The sequence below is a fragment of the Photinus pyralis genome, unplaced genomic scaffold, assembly GCF_008802855.1.
Source record: "Photinus pyralis isolate 1611_PpyrPB1 unplaced genomic scaffold, Ppyr1.3 Ppyr1.4_LG1, whole genome shotgun sequence".
Taxonomy (NCBI): Eukaryota; Metazoa; Arthropoda; class Insecta; order Coleoptera; family Lampyridae; genus Photinus; species Photinus pyralis.
The window spans coordinates 22,969,750-22,994,288 of NW_022170249.1; the positions used below are offsets into that span (position 1 = coordinate 22,969,750).

The window sequence follows — 24,539 nt, forward strand, 5'->3', positions numbered from 1 at the left end:
CTCGCATTTTTGCCCCATAAAATTAAGGATTTTAGATAATCGCGATAAAAATAATTACTTATAACTGACCTTCATAGGGGTTGCCGGTTGGACGACGGAGCGAGAACTGATAATAATTTCGTTTCGTCGATGTCTTTCAACTTGAAAGAATTTCCGAAGCGCTAATCAATTTAGTGAAGAATTTCTGGTTCTTGGTCACCGAAATCATACATTTGATGTTTTTCCCAAACGACTAAAAATTTCAGTAGGGCGGGCAATCTAAATATGGTAGTGCACGTGGCAAAATTTAACATGCTTCGGTAGTCGCACGTAGGTAACAGCTATCATACAATGTTTTAATTGACAAAACAATTCACAAAATAATACAGGCGGTGGACGGGGAAGGAGACCCTTTATTACTATGGGGATTTACGATAATTCAACCGGTTTAACCGGGTTGGTAGAAATCACCATAGAAACAATTGTCTCAATAATTGTAACCATAGCAAAATCTACCAACCCGGTTAAACCGGTTGAATTATCGTAAATCCCCTATAGTGTATAAGTGTAAGTCAATTTCAGGATTGTTAGTTTCTATAAAAAGTAGTTCAAAACCGCTTATGTACCGCAGAAATGGCCCAAGACGGACAGGACGAACAGCCAAAACACACAATAGTGGAGTTTTAATTTCTATGTAAATGCATAAAAATTATTAAAAACAATTTATAATAGTTAGTGATTAATATACAAATTATATTCCAGCATAATACTTCAGATACTTACATCTTTTCCTGATTCACACCACACGGTTCTATTATTGTTATGTTAAATGTTACACAGTGTTTCTTGAATGTAGAATAGTACCTATCTATATACGTCCTAACCTAAGTACCTACCTAGAACGAATATATCGCGTATTACTGATAACTGTTGATTGCGTGCTTATTCTACTATCGCACAGCACGAAGTGCATGTAGTATTTTTAGCATGCATGAAAGATTAATCTAGATCGTAAGCTTTATTATTTCATTAGTATTATAACGATAGGTATGGATTATTCTGGTACCTGCTCCAAAGATATGCTATAATGGCTATAATATTCGCCTAGGCGACGTCAACAATTACGAGGTCAATATCGTATAAATATATCGTAGATATCAGATATGTGTGCACATTACAGGTTCACCTTATTTGATCATAAGAAGATCATGATTATTGATTGATCACATTCTCAAAACTATTGGAATAAAAGTTAATTGTTTTGATGCAAACAAAACTGAATTCAAATTGGAAATCTTTCCGTTTTTGAACTATTAAGTAATATTGTACATTCTTTAATTTTAACGTTGTATTTATGTTTAATTAAAATCAAAAATGTACCCAATAGTTTCAATATTTTATTGTAGCAGATTCATCACGCCACCCCGCAAGGATAGCGCGTGGTAAGTATATGTTGGTCTTGGTAAGGTTAGTCGTACAGTGTGAGGTTACGAAACAAGAACATTTTTTATTGCAATACTGAATACAATGAGGTCAGTGTCATGTTATTGCTATTGAAATTTTTGCCATTGCTTACATCGATCGACTAACTGGGTAAATATGGAAATGGAAACCTAAATTAAATTTTCGTAAAAACGCAATTGTAATATTAAAAATGTTCCAATATGATAACCTTCGTTAAAATTCATTTGCGCTATGTGTTTATTTATTTTTGGTCCACCATATACTTACCTATACTATCTAACTTTTGCAAACGATATTTTCCTAAGGATAATCATTTAGACCTATTCCTCCATAATCTATTGCTATTATTTATTTATTGAACAGACCTTTTGCCAAAATACATACCCCAAAAATATTTTGAAAAATTTCCCTGATGATGGTGCGCGCGTGCGCTTTTGGTCCTATGGCATCTCTTTGAAAACTGAAATTTAGGTTATGGTGTACTAAACCTAGGCTGACATTGGATGACATGCAAACGTCTATTGGAAAAATATAATTAGTTGGTAGTTTTTGTTAATACGAATTTAGGGCATAGATATGAGCCCCTGGTCTAGAGATAATAATAAATTGGAAGATATAGCACCACGCTCAGTTGGCCAGACATTCAATATTTACACTTCACCAAACCCAACCTACATCCCGTTTGGAACATGCGTGCTCGGATTCGTTTGGTGGGGCGCAGCCTTAGCCGCTACGCTACCCGCCTGCCCGCTACCCGACCGGACTAGTTTTTCAATGTCACTCACATTACAGAAAAGATCGAAACGAATGTTCAGTGTTTACAGTCCGAACTAGTTGTGTCTGTACATATCAATAGCGATTAAGTCATATAGTGATGCGCAATGTGATCTGCACTACTGGCTTGGTGTGCGAAATGTAGGTACGTATTTATTTACACGATCTTTGTTTATTTGTAGTTTGTAAGTCGATGACCGGAGCACCGTTTCCATTTCAGGCTCCGTGCTGCCCTCTCGCATAAAAAATGACAAGAGATTATAGACGCGCACTGAACGAGAGACCTCTTTAGTTATTTTCGCAAAGGCTACCATTACGAAGGAAGCTTTTATTTTAGAAATTCGAGGCGGACATATTTCATTGACGTCGGGGAGTTCAGTTACTTTATCGACATTTCGTTCACACTCAAGTAAAGGTTAACTGTCATGATATAATATACACAACCGTTTCTCGATGTACCTATATATAAAAAAAGTGAATTTGAATTAGCAAATCAGCTGTTCATTCTGTTTTAAATTATGAATAACGAAAATTGCGATTCAACGGGAAGGAGGGAGAGAGATGATAATATTACACTTGCACCTGAAAAAGTGCAATCTAGTGAATTGGAAATTGAAAAACAGAAGTTAGTTTTTCTAAGGTTATTTGAATACCAATTGTTTACGCTTTTTATTTTAGCCATTTAGGAGTAGAGGAATTAAATAAATTGACCAAAGTAAATAATGTGGATTTGTCGGATTTGGAAACGAATGCATTTATTGCAAATGGGGTCACGGAAGAGGCGAAAAAGGATTTACTTGAAAGTATCGTAGATGTGTTGGACGACGTAATGAAAAGTGGCATCGAAACGGATGACTTTACCGACATTGAAAAGCAAGTCGAGAGTGTTATTGAAGCATTGGAAAAAAATGATTGCGGTGACAGTATTGCTGTGGACATTGATGCTAACCTACCAGAGAGTTGCAACGATGAAATTACTACTAAAGAATCAGAGAGTGCTATTGGGTCTGAGGGTGTACAGATCAACAGTTTTGATTCTCTACAGGGTTTAACAAGTTGGTATGTTGCTACTTAAATGAGGGATTGTTTTCGTTGAAGTGTGTATTTCAATGTTTAGTGATGGGGAAGTTGTGCAAACTTCAGAGCAGCAAATTTCTACTGACGATCAGGACAAAGGTGCGCTTACCTGCGAGCAATCACAAACAACTGGAAAAGATGGACAAACTTTGGAACAATTGCAAATTGCTAATGATGACAAGATTTGCGAGAAAAATAATGGTGAAACAATTGCAAGTGACAAGAATATTGGCAATTGTTCAATGGATGATAAAACTAATGAAAGTCAACAAATATCTGAATGTGAAATAGCTGAGTAAGTAAAAAATTTATTTAATTTCCATTTGAAAATCATTGAAGTGTGCTTAAAGTTAATGGGTATAAGGTAAGTAATATCACATAAGATTGTATAATACTGACATATCTTTATTTAATGTAAGTAGTCGAAGTAGGCTATGAAAAATATCTCCAATGCTGCAGTCTCATGTATGTAACGACCACACCAATCATGTTTCCCATGCAGCTTATTTTGCTGTACTTTAAGCACATTTACCTATACAGGGTCCTGTAACAGTGTACTGGACTTTCCTAGCTCAAACCTGGTAAAAAATATTAACCTTTTGTCAATTGTTAATTATAACTTCTACAGAAATTGTTTTTGAATGTACAGGGTCTCACATTTTTACGGCGTCAATAAATATTTGATTTGTTTAAATAGAACACCCTGTATATTTTTACTTGTTTCCATGTCATTTGTTAACTTCTACACGGAAACCTATTCACTTCTTAGCGCATTTTCATAAAATTTTAAAAAAAAGCGCTATTGTGGTCACTTTGTCCATCTATTCATCTGTCCATGTCTACAGCTGTTCGGTTGCTGCTAGTTTTTTATCTTAAGAGTTATTGCTCTACTTTTTTCTCTATTTGGTTTGTTATGGTGTTGAGGCTTGCACCAAGGAAGGAATTTTTTTCTGTTGCTTACGAAAAAAGTGATTGTAAAAAATCAATTTTTTCATGTACCATAATTTGACACTAATTTTGTATTGTTGTCTTGCGTCTGCCAATTTGTCTGTCTCTGTTTGTCTGTCTGTATGCAGTTGTGCATGAGAACTTCTGGCTTTGCGCAATCCAATTTTTTTTTAATACTTACATGAAATGATGAAACTAATCCCAAATCAAATTAATTTGTTTTGCGCATGCGCAATCCGATCCGACTAAAAACGCGTAAAAAAATTGTTGCGCATGCCCGGATCTACATTCGTTAGTAGGATTCTTCTTATAAACTGTGATTAAAGTAACACGTGAAAAATGGGTTGCACATGTGCAACGCTAACTTTCTTATTTGTGACCGGATTTTTACGAAATTTTAACAGAAGTTGCATCTTACAAATGGGAAATGAATGCAAGTGGAAACGTGCTTTTTGTAAATCGTTTACGATTGCTTTTTAACTTGTTGATGAATCGTAGCTACCTTGATTTTAAATTTGAGAAATACATTCGATCAATAATGTTAATCTGAATAACACGCAACACCTTGATAATGAGAAACTTAGATTTAGTGGTACAGGGTGTTCACAAAGAAATGGTAATGGTATGGTTATGAAAGTACGTTAATTGATTACTTGTTTATACACTGGAGTAGGTTGTGATAATTAAAAAAAACAAAAGAATACCAGAAAGTAAACAAGTGTCACAAATTAATTATTTGTTGCAAGTGTACTTCCTATTTCGTAATAAAATAAGGTGAATTTGAAAAAAGATTAAATAGTTTTTTAGTTAATCTTAATTTCCTACGAAATAGTGACGCTTACTTTCTGATATTCTTTTGCTTTTTGAAATGTCAAACTTAATTCGATGTTATACTTATATAAAATAATTCACCACCTAATTGACGACACTCAAACCCTACATCAATTAAAACTTATAGTTCCTATAAAAAATATGAGCAAAGAACTTTTGAAAACCTACAAACCATATTATTTAATTTTTAAAATTTTCATTGTCTAACATTACTCTGTATTTGGCATTGGCTGTTCGGTAATAAATTAATATTATTATTATTATTATTAAATGTCAAAAACAAAACATATACTATAGTATACCAAACTCGATACCAAATTAAGCAAAAAATCTTTTGATTACCAATGGGTAAGTGTAAAAGGTAACTGTGTATAGTTTTGCTATGTGGGTTGTTTCACATTGAGTCAACTAAATCAGTACTAACGTACGTTATATTGTACTAAAAATGATTAGGGATTGGCATATTACAGATACAACGAAGATGAAAGTAAATGTTGGACTAAAACTGGACAATTATTGTAAGTTTGAACATTAGATACCTAATTAACTACCGAAAATAATCAGTTATGTTATTCAATTAACATCAATTATCAAATGATTCGATCACCAAAACAATCCATAGTTTTAAGTAAGGAATTATCCAATTATCCATTATTTTTATGAATGAATAATAATTTTGTTTTTAACGTGGATTTTAATTTGACAGTTGCAACTTCAAAATTGAATAAAAATTAAACAAATATAGCAAACGAGCTCCTGGGTATGGCTATTGCATGTGCAAAACCAAATTTTAAATCTGATGTTAGTTTTGCTTTTATTTAAAGTGTATATGTATGAAATTTCATTTGAATGCCTCCATAAATAAGCTGCGCATGCGCAAAACCAAATTTTGAAACTGATGTTAAATTTTCTTTTATTCCAAGTGGTTATGTACCAAATTTTATTTAAATCCCTCCATAAATAAGAAAGTTGGCACTGCGCATGCGCAAAACCAAATCTTGAAACTGGCGTTAAATTTGCTTTTATTCCAAGTGGCTATGTATCAAATTTCATTTAAATACCTTCATAAATAAGAAAGTTTGCAATTCGGTCTGTAAATGGTCGAGATGCGCAAAGGGCACTGTGAATGCTGATCGATTAGGTTCAACTTTTGGAATTGTGTTTTATATGGCTAAAGCTATGCGCATATTGAATTTCATGCAATTCGGTTCATAACTAACGGAGATGTCAAAAGGGCCTACTTTATTTTTGGGCTACATTGCCAATTCACGAACTGGTATATAAACAACGTAATGTACCTACACGTTATTTCGGTCTAAATATCAAAAATAATGACGGGACACCCTGTATATGAGAACATTTCAATTTATTAAGTACTGTACGAAATAAGTACAGAGTTTATTTATTATATTTGTTTTTCATTTTGGCATTGTTTATAATTGCGTAATTCTTGTTTATATTTTATTGTTTTTTTAAATTGTTTATTTAGATGTGTGTATTTTATTGTATGCATGATAAGCATGAATGCATGGCATGTTCAAATGTAGAGACATCTGGTCGTTTGCGATAAGCAGTGTTATCGAACGAACTTTAATTAACGCATGTGGTCTTATCGCTGTTAGAAGAGATAAGGTGATTTGGAGAATTGCGCGTTATTTTCGGCTTAAGTGGGAACCCGTTCTTTGACATAAAGACACCCTTTTAAATACAGCCTCAGGGGCAGTATTTCATCTGTTAAATGTCTCGTTTGGGTCGTACTTTCATTCTACTAGTAAATCTATTTGGCAGTTATTTTCTATGGATGAATGAAACAAATGTATTCGCATTGCAGGTAATGTGTCTATTTAACTTAAGTGGCCACAATCATGATAGAACTATTAATAGAATGTCGTACACGGTTCAACTGGAAGTTGAAGCTTTTATTGTTAGAAGACTTTGCCATAAAATTTACTTTGTAAATCTTGTGTATTTAGTTTAGACGGATAATTTGATTAGTGTCATATTCACGGTATAAGAATATTATTCTGTAAAAAAATCTTAGGTGGTATGGGCTCCAACAAATAAATGACTAACGTTTTGAGTGTACCAAGTTCGTCCCTAAATTCCTTTTTAGTTTATCTATGTTTTTGGATGTCTCTTTCAATTTTGTAAATATTTTTATACCCCAAGATGGCGCATCCTTGCCCGGTGATGATTCTGATCGTGATGAAAATCAAAATTAATGTTCTGATTAAGAGGGATGGAAAATATTTTTTCTATTTCGGTGTCACAATGATGATTTTGTACGAAAACAGTTGTACAAAGACAGTGATTATAGTCGTTTTTTTTTGTAACCCATCTGCATCTCTTAAGTTGGCAGTTACTAGTTAGTACAAGTAGGTACAATACTTCCATGTTTGAACTTCAAAATGTCAGTCTTACTACGCTGCCAACCTAAAAATTAACGGCATAAAAAGTGTTCCCAACATAAAACATGTTAGTTCTAATGTTCCCTATAGTTTCTGATAATGATTTTTTTAATTAAATTAAAGCACCGAAATAGAAAAAATAGTATGAAAAACGCGTGTTACAATGCTTTATTGTAATACTTCTATCTTGCGGACACTCGTGGCTACGCTTCGCGTCGCCACTCGTGCCACAAGATAGTCGTATTACAATAGGTCGCATTGTAACACTTGTCTTTCAATATACTATTAAATGATGTGTCACATGACCTACTATACCATATCATTTTTGTAGTACAGTAATCATCTCACTTAAGGGATTGATATGAGAGACTGAGAGTGAGGTGAAATTTGGTCCCCTCTCAATACAAATTTTCCAAAAACTGGTTTGCAAATTTGAGTTGGGATAGCCTTAGTAGTAGTTTTTAATTTAAGGTTGTAAGCTTAGCACTGTTACTGGAAACCACAGTGATGCATTGCGCCATAACATGACGTGGATTTTTTGTCTAGAAATAATATTCATTTTTGTTTGCAAAAAATATTCTACTACAACACAAACTACTATGCTACTTACAGGGTACCATCCGAAGTACCATCCAAAGATGTGAATGCCGTAGAAGAAAAAAGAAGTTTAGGAAAAAGTCCAACTTTGACCAGTATTCTTGAAGCGACTTTAACAATGGGCAAAAAACCGGATTCACTGAAAAATATCGCGAATGGTGTGTTAAAGTAAGTTCAATTAATAATTTCTCGTGACCATCACTACATTGATTATTTTGTAGCATACCGTTTAATGTACCAAATAATTTAGATGAGTCCTCGTTAGAAATTGGAGATGATGAGCTTGATTTATTGACTCCTATGGTGACAGTCGAGTAAGTTTTTATTTTTTCAAACTCTAGTTTGAATTATTAAGTTTTTGTTTAAATATAGTGAAATGCCATCTAATACATTACAAGAACCTATTGAATCTGTGTTAGAGACAAATAAAAATGATTTCGCCGGAGTCAATAAACCTTCCCAAATTAATAGGGATAGTATACAAAAATCTGGTACTGTTACGTCAATTCAAGATCTTATTGTGAGGTAAAGTAGTAAAGCATGTTTTGACAAAGTTAGCTTGCTGATTCTACTGAAATTTTTCTACGGATTATGCCAGTAGGTTGTTCTGGAATTTAGGCTTAGTGTACTTGTTGTCGGCGATGATCATCTGGTAATTGGGGATTGATGGAAGTTCATTGGATTTCATTAGAATCAGCCTTGTAATCGCCACAAATAGCAGTACTTAACCTTTTCTTGCATAATTGGCCTTATATGCTATGAACGGCTTTTGTCTTGCGTATAACTCTTAGTTGTAGTGACTGACCCTGATTTGTAGTTCTTAACAACTGAGAAGTGTCTTTTTCAAGAACAACACGTTATTTATAATATTTGGTTAAATTGTTACAGTACCCGATTTTAAATCGTTCATACATCACCACATAAAGCACGAGAAGTCAAAGGTTTACCTTTGAAAAAAACGTTTCTCATTCATCTCACTTTCATACGCCCTTACTGCAATTTATAATGCTTTCTACTTTTAGGGAATTCTGTTTGCAACAAGACTCATTGTGCAATTTAGTTTCCGCATCCATCGAGTCGACACTAAATTTGGATTCTGTCGAAAAAGGAGATCAAGACGAATCGTTAATTCAACACTTGATATTGGCCGAGCCTGGGTTAGTTTTGTTATCCCTTGCATCCTGTTTTATCATATTCTTTCAGTGTCACATCTTTTATTACGATAGAAGAATTTTTTAAACAAGTCAAGCAGTTGACATCCACTGAATATTTACTACTATTTGCATTGGTACAGCTTAAGTGTTTCAATATTGAACCGTTGACTTCTGTTGATATTAAACGAAAGTCCAAAGTAAATTCTAATGCGGCACACAATGAGAAAGTACAAAAAATTGCCAAAAAATGTTTGAGGTATGTATCATTTTAGCATAAGTATTGTTATTGTTGTATCCTTCTTTTTTAATAGTGGGTTGGTTTGTAATAAAATCAAGTTAATAAAATAATATATTAAACAACATAAATAAACTCAAAATTTTAACATACGCTGTGGTAGTGAAAGCAAGATGAACACAAGTAGAAACCTTGAAATTAGTTGAATGAGTTAAACCAGGTGGAGCGCGATAAGGAAGTTGAGTTAGAAATAATAGTTAGAGTAAGTTGATGTACTCAAAAAGGAAATCCTGGCAAGCATCAAGCTCTGAAAAGGGAAATAAGGTACTCAAAAAATAATAGAATATATCAAAGACCAATAAAAAAAAACGTTTAGGTATTTGATAGGGTGTAACCTGAAAAGTATATTTGCTGTCGAATTTCTACAAATATTACAAATTCACGTAAATCTACTTTATCCCATCTGATCACAAACATTTTTAATACAAAAGATTGCACGTCTTAGTCTAGAAGAAAAAGACGTTATAGCCCTTTACTTACATGTAGAAGACTAAGTCTAAGAGTAAGACAAGAGTTTAATGAGTTGTTATTAGGTTTTGTTTACAGGTTATGAATTTGGAAGAGCGAAATAAATTAATTTGTCGCGTCTAAATAAATTAAGATTGACATAGATTAAAAGATAAACTTTCGTTATTTAGATTTTAAATATTTTTGTTGACCATTGTTTAAATAAATAATTAGTTTAATGTTGATCAAATATTATAGCTTGTTTTAACACAGTGATATTTCAGTACGAAATCTGTGGAAAAGGTAGAACGGATGGTCGAGGTTATACCCTCACTTACACCTAGTGAGGTTTTATTTTTACACAGTACTTTACCAAAAGTATACAAAGTGATCAAAGATGCGCTGCAGAAAACGACAATCTGTTGCAGACCGGTTGTTAGTCAAACCGTTATGTGGTTAAAAACGCATTATGTGGAGGCTCCGACAATGCTAATATCGAAACCTGAAGTTTTCAGAAGTTATAAGTAAGTGTTTCGTCTGATTTTGTTCTGGCGTCCGTAAAATGAATTTTTTTAGTTTGTTTTGCGCGAAAAATGGTGTAAAACCGTGTGGAGTTCCAGATTTTGGAAAAATGATAAAAAGGACTTTTGTTAATATCTTCCATAGGAGGCAGGTTCTAAGGGGCAAAACACAGTATTTTTATTGCGGCTTGAGACCGTGTTACAAATTACCTGTTCCTAAACCTCCTAAACTCGATGATAAAACATTGGTAAGTTTTCAGTTACAGTTTTTGATTTGTTTACCAAATACATGTGAAATTTTTCCAGGTTATGGATGTGGCCTATTCGTCCAGTAAATGCTGTACTATTTACGCTTATATGCACAATCTTAAATTTCGAATGAAACCTGTTAAGGTAAGTATTTATCTATACTATACTGAAAACTAAAGAGGACTATCTGAAGAAATTGCATGGTATACAGTACAACCTCGATAATCCGAATACACGCTAGTCCGAAATCGCGATACTCCGAAATAATTTCGTTCCTCGTAACAACGATGACACCCCTGAAGACGTTGAAAAGAATAAAGTTTATTTCTTAATGCTTGTGTCCAAATTTTTTATTTTCACCAGTTCCACGATAATCCGAAAGGTCGATGGTCCGAATCTATTCGGATTAACGAGGTTGTACTGTACATTGTTTTTTTGTATTATGAAACCAGCCAATAGGGACATTTTAGTACAAATGAATTTTATGACCTTATCAACAGAGCATTGTATATAACCTCAAAACACTTGTAGAAATCTGTACTTCGTTAGTACTGAACTGTGTCAATAGATAGACAGACCCAAAACCCATAGGCTGCTGGTTTCATCATAAAGATCTTTGTTCAATTCTACTTGAAGTTTGTATTGATCACCTTCTCTACCTGCTGTAAGAACGTGCACAGATGAAATTGTTATTAGCAATCGCTTAAAAGTGTCATCCACTAAAAATCTCAAGTAAAAAAGAATAACTAAGTCCGTCTGATTTGGTATGTGCAGTGTGCCGACTGACAGTTCTGCACATCAGAGACAGCTTCAAATATTCTATCATTTTCGGAAACCAAATAATTGTATAATTTTTCTTTTACAAATAACCACTTGACTCGCCCAATGTAATATAAGGCCCAAAATTTACTGGGTTTATGAACGTGACAAACTTTTTAAAAACAATTAGAAACACCTTCAATCTAAAATTACACTAACTTTCCCCTACACCAGGCATGTCAAACACGTGACCCGCCGTTTAAAAACCTGCCGATGTTTGCAAATTATAAAATTCAAGTGTACTGTGTGTCCTATTTTGGTTGAGACTGTAGTGTTTTTAAAAGTAGAGACTTGCGGTTTTCGCGACCCTCTGCCACTTTTTGGCGAAACGTATAATACCCCAAACAGAACCAATCTAACTACGTTTTTTCTGAGATACAGGGTGAAAACAAAAAGTTTGCCTTTTTGGAATGTTATACCTTACTATCGATGTAAGATAGAAAAAAGATAAAAACTGGCTATTTTAGATATTGTTACGTAGCGGCGTGGTAAAAAAACTTTTGGATCGCTGTTTCTGAGATTTGATTTAAAGTTGGTATTTTTAAAACGCCCTGTATATCTTAACGTCATTTGCTTTTCATACCTTTTCCTGATTACATTGATGTATCACAACTATATATTTTTTTTTATCTTATCGATAAAAATTAATAGAAACCTTATTTTTTTCTTTTTTAAATAGTAGGGAATGGATTCATGGAGATATTGTTCTGTTTATTGTATCCATGGTAACTAAGGCAACCAATGTCATTCAATAAAAATGGCTGGCGGTAGAAACATGTCATTTTGAAAAATATGATATATAAAAAAATATAGGATGATTCATCAATGTAATCGCGAAAAAGAAATGCAAAAAATTGACGTTAAAATACAGGGTCTTACATTTAAAAAATATCAAGTTTGAGTTCAAACTCAGAAACGATGATTCAAATTTTTTTTACTACATTACTGGATTTTACGTAAACATATCTAATATAGGTAGTTTTTACCTTTTTTTCTATCGTACATCGGTAGTAAGGTATAACACCCCAAAAAGTCAACCTGTGTCTAATAAGAAACAAACGCACTTAGTTGGATTGATTCTGTTTGTTCTGTTTGTTTACGTTGTTAAGTTTAACAAAAAAATGGCACAGGGTTCCGAAAACCGCACGTCTCTTATCTTTAAAAACACCTGAGATACACAACTGCAGTCTCTTGTATTTTTTCGTTTTATTGTATTATTTTGCGTACCTACTTTTTATGTTAATAATAAAAAATCGACATTTTCTTAATGTGAACTTTTTTATGATGTAGCCCGCAGCTGTATGTGGGACCCTTAAAATGGCCCTTGGCGATAAATGAGTTTGACCTACCTATCCTACACTATCTAAATTAAATGTCCCCAAAGCAATTGTAATGTTCCTCAAACACTAGAGATCATCAATCTCAAGTGCGTTATTGTGAACCCCACTTCAACTTTTTCTAAGCCCACTATTTGAGGAATCTACGTAAACAAACTGTTATCAATTATTGTCTTATCAAAACTGTCTCCGTTTTACAGCAAATGATTTGTTCAGGCAAGGAAAATTATACACAAAGAAAACATTTGCAAAATTTTATCACTTAAACGTTTTATCAAATTAAAAAATGCAATAATTTTACATATCTAATAATGGGTCACGTTCAATTAAAAATAACAAATTAACCATTTGTAGAGTGGTAACCTTATCTCATGAATAAAAAAAATTACGCAAACTAAAACTATGTGTGGTATCACGTTAGAATATTTGAAGTCGAAAAAGTACGCATTGGACCTTCATACATTCTTTTTCCGTGTCTGAAATCGTACAGTCTGTCATCTGATGTTCAAAAATATGCATTTGTTACTGTGATGATCGCTGGATGTGGGCGTTCTATGTCACATTGTGATGCCGATACTCCTACATCAGGCGTTTATGATTTCTCCAACAGTATTCTACCAAAGTTGTCATCGCATTGCTCAGGTGGAGGTAAACAGAGTGTCTTGAAAAATAGATCGAAGCAAGTGGCAATCAGGTTTTCTTTATTTCTACATGTTCTAGGTTCGTACTAAACTTTTATAACGTGAGGTTAGTTCGGCGCTGTAAAACTCAAACCCCGCCGCATAAACGGCCAGCTAGCTCAGATTCTTAATTAAAAGAAGGGCTCGAGATGAGAATCTTCCACAGCGGTTTGTTCGTTTGGGCATATAACATAAGTTTTTGATCTTTGGTAGTCACTAGAAATGATTAGTTGAGCGCCACCCAATTTTGCACAAATTCTGACCTCTCCTGTATAGAAATTGGGAAAACACAAGAGAGCCAAATAATAAATTCACTACGAGCAATTCTGATTTATTAATCCTGGCAAAAACGGTGCAGGATCGGCAAATAAAATGTATCTTCAATACGACAATAACAAATACTTTAAATGACAAAAATAATCCCCAAATAAATTCATGAACACTTCCCTAATAATTACGTTACCAGACCCCTACAACAATGATCGAGCAAAAATGTAGTTAAGATTTCAATGGATTCAAAGATTGAATTAAGTTAACCCGAATAACAACTCATATAGGCAACACTGGGTACAAGTAAATTAAAAATCTTACCTTGAATAACACATACGCTGTCTTCTCCGAAAAAGAGCTCTCCTTCGAAGTTCCAGTTCTGTAACACAAAAACAAACCCCAAGCTACAACGCTCGGAACGATTATATGAGCCGGAAGGGCCAAAAAAAAAAAATAGCTTACTCGTAGCCGGCTCGTTTACCCATACGTTAAATACAGGTGCGTTGCTCTTGAAGAGAGACACGACCTCAAACACTAGATGCGAACAAAATACAAAGCTCCAATCATAAATCGTCGGAAGGTTACACTAGATTAACGGTATTGAAGCAATTAAAAAAGAAAGGTTGTGTAAAAGATCGTATCTTCCGAAAATTCCACAATCAGCTGGTCGCTCCCGGTATCGTTTAGGTGTTAGCGCTTATCTACTCGGTGGTACGCCGGATAGCTGCCGGCAATCAACAGGTGTTCGTACTCCGGAATATTCGCAAGATGCAAATTCATTTACATACAAGGATTCGTCTGTACAAGGATTGACCTACTACATGGACCCCCTAAAAGTAATGAAGATGTAACACTCCCTTAACGAGATTTTTAATAACATACCTGAAATCGTCAGGAGGGTAATGAAAAATACTTAAATCAATGAAATAGGGAAATTATCCAACCTCAAATTGTGAGTCTGAAAGAATTTTAGATAACATAACGTAAAAGAAAGTCAACGCCATTTCACTTACATGGGTAGGGCGATGAACTTCAACCAGATATATAGCCTCGCAATGGAGAAAACGGCTTCTGAGTTACACTACTCGACAACGCCAATAAAAAAGGTAAAATTGCCAGAGATTTCACATGAATGATGGCAAATATTACCCACTGGTTTAAGAAGAATTCACAATGCCACGCTCTACAACAAGTACAACCTCGTTGGCTTTAAAACGGAAATGAAGTGAAAAATTAACGCGATTCTTCGCGAGGAAAGAAACACGCGTACAAGTGACGCCATCTCACCTATATCCTACCTAACCTAGCAAGCGGTAATTTTGAAATTTGAATATGAATAAACTAAACTGTTACACTTTGTCATAGACCAGACCAGGTATTCTTGACCAAATAATTCTTTTGACTCACAAAGCACCACTGATATATTGCAGATTTATTGAATCAAATTCTCATTATTTTTCTGTAGAGTTTCAGATTGTTCAACATTTACTCGCCACATTTGAGGTAGCAGGTAGCTAATATAAGTCCTAATATCGTCAAATCAGGAAAATTTGGAGGAGAATATTTCTTGTTTAAAATCCACTAATTGAATAATATCGTGTTTTAATTGATTTTGATTTTAATATAAAAAGGAAAATTGATATTCATTTATGAGAACATACATAATAAATACAATTCATTTCCCTATGCTTCCTTGGAAAAGAACCACGTCAAAGCATTAGAGAATTTAGGTGAGAAATAAATTAAATGGATTTAATTTTTTGTCTTTGTTGGATAAAGTTTTATTTTGTACCGTTATTTTCTTACAGATTGATATTTTGATTCCATTTACATAAGTAACCCTTTATTTTTACTTAAATTCTTACTCTCAGTATTTGATGTTCTTACGCCATTTAGATATTTCTTTTGTAATCCACTAGTTTAATTGTATATGTTTCTTGTAGTAGAGTTCTTTCACCTTAGTTTTGTGTTTTGCCGTTAGAGGCCATCTGTTATAGATTTCTGATTATAATAGTTCTTTGTTTTGTCGCCCGAGGTCGTACAGATGTTTTTCATAGTACTTCTAATTCGATCCCTTCTTAAGTTTACTTGCCCACGAGTTGTATTTCTTTTCTCTTTGTACGCCATTACTTTTACTGACTTCGTGTCTACTTGTATAAGGGCTTTTGGTTTTGGCTGTTACCATTGAAGCGTTTTACGGATTTATATTTACAACTAATCACACAGGTATGTTAGATCGGTTTTCTTAATATAAATGATAACTTTAATTTTCAATTATTTCATTTAAATATATTTAGTATTTCAAAAAATCTAGATGAATTGCAAGTTTACCTTAACCAGTTACATGCTCCATTTGATTGTTTAGTACTTAGCAAAACTTGGCAAATACCTGACATTAACTTGGTTAAGCTAGAAGGATATAACGAAATTTATAACCAAGGGCAAATCAACAAAAATGATGGAGTAATTGTTTACTTAAGAAATACCCTAAACTTTTCATATACTTGTGTAAGTGTCCATGTGCATCGTATTCTGCAAATTTCCATTGAGATTTTAGGTAAAACTTTGGTGCTTATTGCAATGTACAGACCCCCATCTACCTCATCGGAACTGTTTCTAATCGAATTTAATAAATACCTAAATGATATTAAACAAAAAGCGGATTTTTACTTGCTGGTAGGGGACTTGAACATAGATATCTTGAGCGATGAAATTAATGTTTTGAACTACTTGGACATAATGAGTGAACATAATTATACGTCAACCATCAATATACCCACCAGAAAATCTAAGATAACAAGTTCATGTCTTGACCATATATTTATTAAACAACCTAGATTACTTAATTATGAATCTTTTAGAACATACGTGTTAAAAATTGGAATTACGGATCATTATGCAACTATAATTAATCTGAAAATGCATGAAAAATTTGTTGCCAATTCGAAATTCACTGATAACCGCAAAAATGTATTTTTTCAGGTAGGTAATAAATTATAAGAATTTAAAACGCGATTTGAATAATGATTCGTGGTTACCACTCGACCACATAAATGATGCTAATGATTGCTTTAACCGCTTCATAGATTCGTTATCAGCCAAAATTAAAGAACATAGCGCTACAGTAAAAATCCCTCGTAAGAAACAAAAACGTACAGATTGGATAACTAAGGGTTTAGTTAAATGTATTAATAACCGTGACATACTTTACAAAAGAATGAAAAGCAATGTTGAGAATTTGGATTATAGACATGAATTTGTAACCTATAGAAACCAACTAAACGTACTACTTAAAGTAACAAAAGCGAATTATTATAAGCGCGAAGTTAACAAAAATAAAAATTCGAATACAGGTCTGTGGAAAGTCGTTCACTCAATTAGTAATAGTAGTAATAAACGAAGTGGAGAAGACAAGTCCTGTATCACTAAATTAAAATTGCCTAATAATGCCATTATTGAAAATGAAATGGATCTGGCCAACCATATGAATCAGTATTTTGCAAATGCAGGAAAAAACTTGGCAGACAAAATTCATTTACCTCCTACTACGCCTCCGATTAATAAGTACGTAGATAATTCTATATTTTTTTCCCAACTGATGAACAAGAAGTATTACGACTAATAAACTCATTTAATAGAAAAAAAGCCCCGGGAATAGACTCAATTCAAGTAAAAACTTTACAGGAAATTAAACACGAAATATCCAAGCCGTTAACTTACATATTTAATAAGGTATTTGAGCAGGGCGTTTTCCCCGAGAAACTTAAAAGTGCAGTAATTATACCCCTACACAAAAAGGGCGACAAAACAAACCCCTGTAATTATCGGCCTATATCCTTGCTATCTAACATTGGCAAAATACTGGAAAAATTAATCAAATAATAAGAATTGAGAGTTACCTTGGAAAACATAACATTTTATCAAATAATCAATTTGGATTCCGTGAAGGAGTATCTACTGAGGATGCAATGTGTGCTGTAATGAATGACGTACACAAAGTACTTGATGAAGGTAACTATGCGCTTGGTATTTTTCTGGATCTAGCCAAAGCTTTCGATACGGTCTGTCACTCTCAGGTGCTCAATATATTGTCGGTTTTAGGGTTTAGGGGTGTCGCATTTAATCTCATGCAGTCTTATCTTGCGAACAGACGACAGATTGTCAAAATAGGTAACAGTTTGAGTAACACAGAGGTAGTGCAATATGGGGTTCCTCAAGGCACTGTGCTGGGACCAATTCTTTTTAATATCTATATTAATAACATACTTGACATTCACACTAGTGGTAAAGTATTTAGTTTTGCTGATGATACAGTTGTGTTGTACAATCACTCTTCTTGGACCTATCTTGAAAACTGCGTAAAACATGATTTTAATAAAATTATTGATAGTTTTCATCATAAATTATTAACCATAAATTATGACAAAACTGTGATAATCCCATTTTCCTGCAATGCTAAATCGTTACCAACATTTGACAGCATTCAAATTAATAATCATGGCAGTATGATAAACATTCGGGTTGCGACTAGCACCACGTATTTGGGAATAGCAGTAGACTCGAACTTAAAGTGGAATACCCATGTTAATCACGTGTTGAACAATTTACGGCCGTTACTATATAAATTTAAATACTTATCCAATTTTTTAGGTGAACTGGAAATGAAAACCATTTATTATGGATTAGTTCAGTCGCGAATCTCGTACGGAATTGTCGTATGGGGTAGCGCTTACCGAACGTTACTCTACAAGTTAGAAGTCTTACAAAAAAGGTTTCTTAAAATAATCTATAAAAAGAGTCGCTTGTATTCTTCTAGTTTGTTATACGAAGAGGCGGGTGTATACGACATCAAACAACTTTTTTTCTATAAAATAGTAATGAAACAATTCCGTGAAAAACACTTAGCAAACTTTATCTGCCATCCGCATTTCACTAGATTAAGTCACCGGAGTAATATAGTAACATGTGCAGCCAGAAAAAGGATTGGTCAAAAATCTATTTCTTATTTATCATCTAGATTTTTTAACATTTTGCCTGAGGATATAAAAAGAAAAACTTCCCTCAATAGTTTCAAAAATAGTGTCAAAAAATTTATTTTAAATAGGAAAGAATTTTATAAGCGTTGTTATTGATATGATATAGGGTAAAGGTTGAGCATCAGTCAGTCTTTATTTTTACATTTGGTCCATGTTTATTTTTTATTTTATTTTTTTTTTTTTTGTTTTTTTTCAATTCGGTGTATACCATGCTTGAACCCCCACGCACAAGCTCTGCTTTTGTGGGTACCATTATTTTATTTTTCTTTTGCAAAGTTATTGTAACCATATACACTTATATATACAAAAAAAATAAAATAAATTATTATTATTATTATTAATAAGTTTCTTAGGGCTTTATCTTCCCTCAAACTTTCCCTTAAATTTCCTCACTTCCCCCAATCCTGTTGGGGTTTTGAATTATCTTGTACGTTGTATCTGTTTGGATATTACCTTTTACCTACGCAACACGTAAATGACATAGCATTTTTACCTGAATCCGCCATCTTATTAGGATTGACAAGTGGCGACCGTCATATGATAGATGAATTTCTGCATTACCGGCAGATCTAAAATTTCTAATGCTTTGATATGAATGATATTATACATAATGAAATTGTATGTATGAATTGTCTTAAAAGAATCGCTCTGTAGGTTATAAAATAAAAATCGTGTGATGCCAATGAAATACACAGTATTTTGGGTGACCGGGCATTAGGCCGCCAGACATTAAACCGCAGACAATAGGATACCGTCATTGGGCCGCAAGACAACAGACGGCAAAGGAAATAGGCCACAGACATTAAGACGCGGACATTAGGATGCAGACATTGGGACGCAGACATTAGGACATAGATCCTAGGCTAGGACTAGACGTTAGAGCGCATACACAGATGAAATAAGTAAAATAACATCGGTTTAATTTAATTATACCTTTTATTGTCCTACCTGCGACCTAATCTCTGCTTTGTAAGGTGATCGTCTCAATGTCCGCGTCCCACTGTCCGCGTCCTAATGTCCGCGTCCTAATTTCTGCGTCCTAATATCCGCGTCCCATTGTCTGCGTGCCAAGTATGCGTCCTAACGTTCACGGTCTAACGTCTGCGGTCTATTCCCTTTGCGGCCCAATGCCATAGCGCCACTATTTTGATATGATTTTCTACTACTATGTAAAATTGATAACTATGGACTTAGGCAAAATGACAATATGTGTTGCATTATTTGTTAAAATTGCATAAGTCCAGAAAAAAACAAAGAATTAATAAGAACTATAGACAATATCATTTTACTTGACATCAAACTTCAAACTGTTTAATGACAAATTATGCAGGTGCAATATACTATACCTAGTACACAGTATGTTCTACAAAAAGAGCTCAAGGCTATAGCGAAAAATTTGTCAAGTATAATTTTATATGTGACATTACGATCTATTCGATCTCATATTGAAGCTTCCGGTATCACTTCTGATGAAACTGGAAATCGATGCAACTTTTGTTTTTCAAATGCAATGCTTCTGTTTATTTATGTTTGAAAAGAGCAATCAATTTGCCGTACGACAACATAATTTATGCATATGGTTGATAAACAAAAAAATGCAGAAATGCGTGATTCAATATTTAGAAAACTTATAAAATCTAGCATGCCGTGTGCTGTCAGGATTCGCGGTGGTATCGTTATGTTACATAGAAATGCCGTCCATCAACTTGTTCAATGTTCAGTTTTGAAGATTTACTGTTTTGCGATATGATCTTCCCGTGAGACACGGCACATGGCATGCTAGATTTCATAAGTTTTCTAAATATTGTCTTTTTGTATATCAACCGTATGCATATTTTGTCATACAGCAAATTCATTGCTTATTTCAAAGATCTCAAAAAACACAGGTATTGCGTTTGAAAAAAGTAATCGATTTCCAGGAAGTTTATTTTTTTATTTTATATATACTATAAAGATTAATTGATTTGTCAGACGAGTTCTTTATATAGAAGCTGTATGGTTTATTAATTACTAATTTTTCGATTAATTGTAGGTGCATGTGCCTGGAAGTGAAATGCAAGCGAAGAAAGTAAACAGAACCGTCAATAAAGAAAATGGTAAAAGCAAAGGACAGCAACCAGTTGTAGTTCACGATCCATTGGAGTTGCTAAGTTTATCCATGGATAACGGTGATGGTCTACAAACATTAAATGATCACACGTACGTACAAGTAAAGCAGAGTGCTCCGATTGTGAAAAGTGTTGCTACTGTTAAAAGTGCTCCGGCTGTTATTGCTAAGAAAATTGCAAAAAAGCAGGCAGTAAAAGAGTATAAAAATATAAAAATACTTGGTAAATCGAGATCAAGAGGAAGGGTGGTAAAAGTAAAGTATAAACAATATCGACATCCATCAATTAGAAACATAATGGATACATATAAAGATGTTTTGCTATCGCACGACCTGTTCAGAATTAATATGAATCCGGTCGTGCGCTTAGAAAATGAGCGACTGCATAATTGGTGTACGGAAAAAATAAAAAATTTTATAGATAATTTGTCGGATTTATCTATAGCAAAAGTAAGTGACAATTATATGTTGAAGATCAAACATAAATGTTGCAATACGTCTGTAAAAGTAAATCAAGTATTTGGTGAAAAATTGAAAGATTTAAAAAAAGAATTAGATAACCTTAAAATAACGCATGATAGTCGTACAGATAATTACAGTATTACATATTTATTTTCACCAGCACAATTACCGCTTTTATCAGACTCTAATAGCCAAAAAAGTGTATGCGCAATATCGAAGAAATTGGGACCTATACCCAATTCAAGTTACGATAGACCAGGTAGAATAAAAACTCAATACTTTCCCACTATAAGAAACAAACATCAGTCGGTAGATAAATTGTTTAGAACAATCGATAGCTTAACAGTTCCCGAAGAGATTATAAATGCCGACATTGATCCGGTCATAGTTTTGGATAGCCAAGAGGTGATAGATTGGTACACTACACAGTTAGACAAGTTGAAGAAACCGTCCGATCAGGAGAGTGAAGAGATTGAAATTTTGGGCGATGACGACGAGCCGATATCGCCTAGAGAAAGTAGGGCGAAGATGATGAATTTCTGTGAAAGTGACTCTTGGGATTCCACTGATGTACTTACTAATGATAGCGTAGGTGAAGTGCACTTACAGAATTCGAACAACAATAACAGTACAGAGGATTGCTCTCCGAAAGAAACTGAAAAGCGGCGCTCGGATTTGGAATTGGAAGGTCCACTACGTAAGAAATCCTTTCATCTGAGTGATATAATTAATGATTCCGAAAATGGAGTGGTTACAAATGTGGCAAGGAAAGATAATGATGCAATGTTGCCAGATTCTGAATCGGCTAAGTTGTGCTGTTTTTTCTGCTCACAAGAGTTTAAAACGCCTAAAGAATTGTCAAACCACTGTGAAATTCACTTACGTTGTCGGACATGTAAGCGAAGAATGCCAAATGAGGATGCAATGCGTATGCATCTGATAAAGCACTGTTTCATGAATAATGCTTTATGTGCACCAAATCTCATATTGTCAAGGGTTGATCAACCTGGATTAGTTCAAACATATCCTCCCCCACTTACTCCCATTGTACCTAACCTGTTGCCAAATGTACTAAGCACGGGCAAAAAGAAAACGGTTCGACGGAGGTCTATCAACTCTAGCAACTATCCAACGTCAGTATTGAATTTTAATAATATTAATCATAATATTGATCAACTTGTTCTTCCTATTGTACCTACTAGTTTAGTAAATGATAATCACGGTCGAAAAGCGAGATCATCTCAACTAGCCGCAAAATCACAAAAGTCTGCCAATATTTTACGGTTTACAAGACCCGGGACCGGAGAAGTATCTCACTTTCAAATCACTGCTAATAATTTTAAAGAAATACCCGACGGTCAAACCGTGCAACAGCCAACTTCGCAACTGAAAAACACCATTAGCAATAATTTTAATCGTATTCTTTTGCTCTCCAATAATTCACCTAACCAATTGGAATCTCCCAATATAGTCTACGGGCTGTATTTAAACAATCGTATTGACCAATCGACTCCTATTGCTCTAAACCGATACAATCGAATTGGCCCTGACTGTGCCCTCAATACCAATCCCAATTGCGGCATTTCGGAATCGACAAACTTCATGCAAATCGTCGAAACTCCCAACGTACCCCTGCCCCATTATGAGTCTACAATTATAACCGATAATTCGATGGCGCCATTCGAAGAGCATCAAGATCACAGTTATTATCAACAGCAGCCGGTGTTCACTATGAACTCGGACGTATCGAATTTGAGTGGCGCACTTCTAAATGGCGTATCTCAGGAGACTATCCACACCAACTCCATATTCGAGATGCCCTATTTAAATAATATAAACGCTGAAACGAGGGTGTGTCCAGAACCACTTGGTGTTACACCGAAACTGGAAAATCCTCTGCCTCCACCAGGACCTGGAGCATTTAGGATACGTGTGAAGGACATTCGTGAGTTGAGTTAATCGTTTCTCTGCAATTGTTCGTATTAAAGACATGTATATAGTCGTTTTTAGTGTTCATCCTCTTTTTCTACGGTAAATATGTAGATATGTACCATACAAGATCTCGCACATATATTCTCATTTATACTGCTTGAATTTTCTCAAGTACAATAATTTATTAACATTACATTTGATCCAAGGACGTTAAAAATATCGGGACACAGCATTCTCTAGCTATCATACGAAGTGAAACTGAAACAAACGTAGGTGCGGGTGTGAAGGAGGAATGACACTTACCTCCTTAGACTATGAAAGAAAGGGGACTATCAAAAGCAATACTGCGCATTGAGGCACATTTTCGTGTGCATCAGCTGTTTGCATTTCTTGGCCAGTGGCGTACCTCCATTGCTTAGATCATATAAACATGGATAGAGCTATCTCATAAGCTCTACTAAAAGACAACCGTCGCCAACATTCCAACGTGCATTTTTATGCCTATCATCTTTTACTATTAGTAAGTTGTAATGTATTTATCCTTTGCCGGGTTGATTATAAAAGTGCGCAAGCTTAGCGATTGTTAGAACGTTTGTCCGTTTGACATCGAATATTCGCAAACAGCTGTTTTTGTTGTTTAACCTTGCTTGACTTTACATGGTTATATATGAAACTAAACTTTTAATACTGTTCTGTACCACTAAATTGTCCTATAAAGATGTATTTATTCATGTATTGAGAACCTTTTTTACCCTAAATAATAAATATTGCATTGTTTATTAACATTGTGAGGTTAAAGATTTGAATTTTCTGATTGGTTACTAACACTGAAACTGTACATGGAATAACAACATATAAATTGTACGTCGACAAGAGAGATACAGCACAAAAGTATGTAGAGTCTTGAATCAGAACATGTTGGCGACATAGTGTAATTGCATCGCTCCATCCATGTTTATATGATCTAAGCTCCATTGTACTTATACAGTGACATTCATGTAGAAGTAGGCATAGGGATTTTCTGTGTACCTTCAAATTCTTCGGAAAGACGCCTAATTTTTGTGCAATCAAAATAACTTCTTGAAACAAATAAAGATCTGGCTGTCATATTAATTATTAATTTGTATTCTGTTGCTTTGGCTTCACAGAAAA

The 24,539-nt window shown here is 34.2% G+C and overlaps 1 protein-coding gene across 3 annotated transcripts; it reads left to right on the forward strand.

Moving 5' to 3' along the window:
* The first annotated feature begins 2,221 nt into the window (after nucleotides 1-2,221).
* On the forward strand, nucleotides 2,222-24,505 carry LOC116180648. 3 transcript variants are annotated; one of them, XM_031500751.1, is made up of 13 exons: nucleotides 2,222-2,358; nucleotides 2,438-2,842; nucleotides 2,896-3,276; nucleotides 3,335-3,589; nucleotides 8,094-8,246; nucleotides 8,300-8,392; nucleotides 8,451-8,603; nucleotides 9,101-9,235; nucleotides 9,282-9,488; nucleotides 10,259-10,498; nucleotides 10,551-10,743; nucleotides 10,802-10,888; nucleotides 20,919-24,505. In XM_031500751.1, the coding sequence occupies exons 2-13, from the start codon at nucleotides 2,736-2,738 to the stop codon at nucleotides 23,412-23,414; spliced, it is 4,500 nt and encodes a 1,499-aa protein (XP_031356611.1). In that variant the 5' UTR covers nucleotides 2,222-2,358; nucleotides 2,438-2,735; the 3' UTR covers nucleotides 23,415-24,505. The 3 variants fall into 3 exon arrangements, with proteins under 3 accessions (XP_031356611.1, XP_031356601.1, XP_031356616.1); XM_031500741.1 differs by having other exon boundaries at nucleotides 2,224-2,362; XM_031500756.1 differs by lacking the exon at nucleotides 8,451-8,603 and having other exon boundaries at nucleotides 2,224-2,362.
* The last annotated feature ends 34 nt before the right edge of the window (nucleotides 24,506-24,539 follow it).

What these genes read in the sequence shown, in the direction of transcription:
- LOC116180648 (XM_031500751.1), top strand. Translation starts at nt 2,736, where the DNA reads ATGAATAACGAAAATTGCGATTCAACGGGAAGGAGGGAGAGAGATGAT. An exon ending in ATCGCGAATGGTGTGTTAAA is followed by an intron (nt 8,247 to 8,299) that starts GTAAGTTCAATT and finishes ATTATTTTGTAG; the next exon opens with CATACCGTTTAATGTACCAA. An exon ending in GAAGTTTTCAGAAGTTATAA is followed by an intron (nt 10,499 to 10,550) that starts GTAAGTGTTTCG and finishes GAATTTTTTTAG; the next exon opens with TTTGTTTTGCGCGAAAAATG.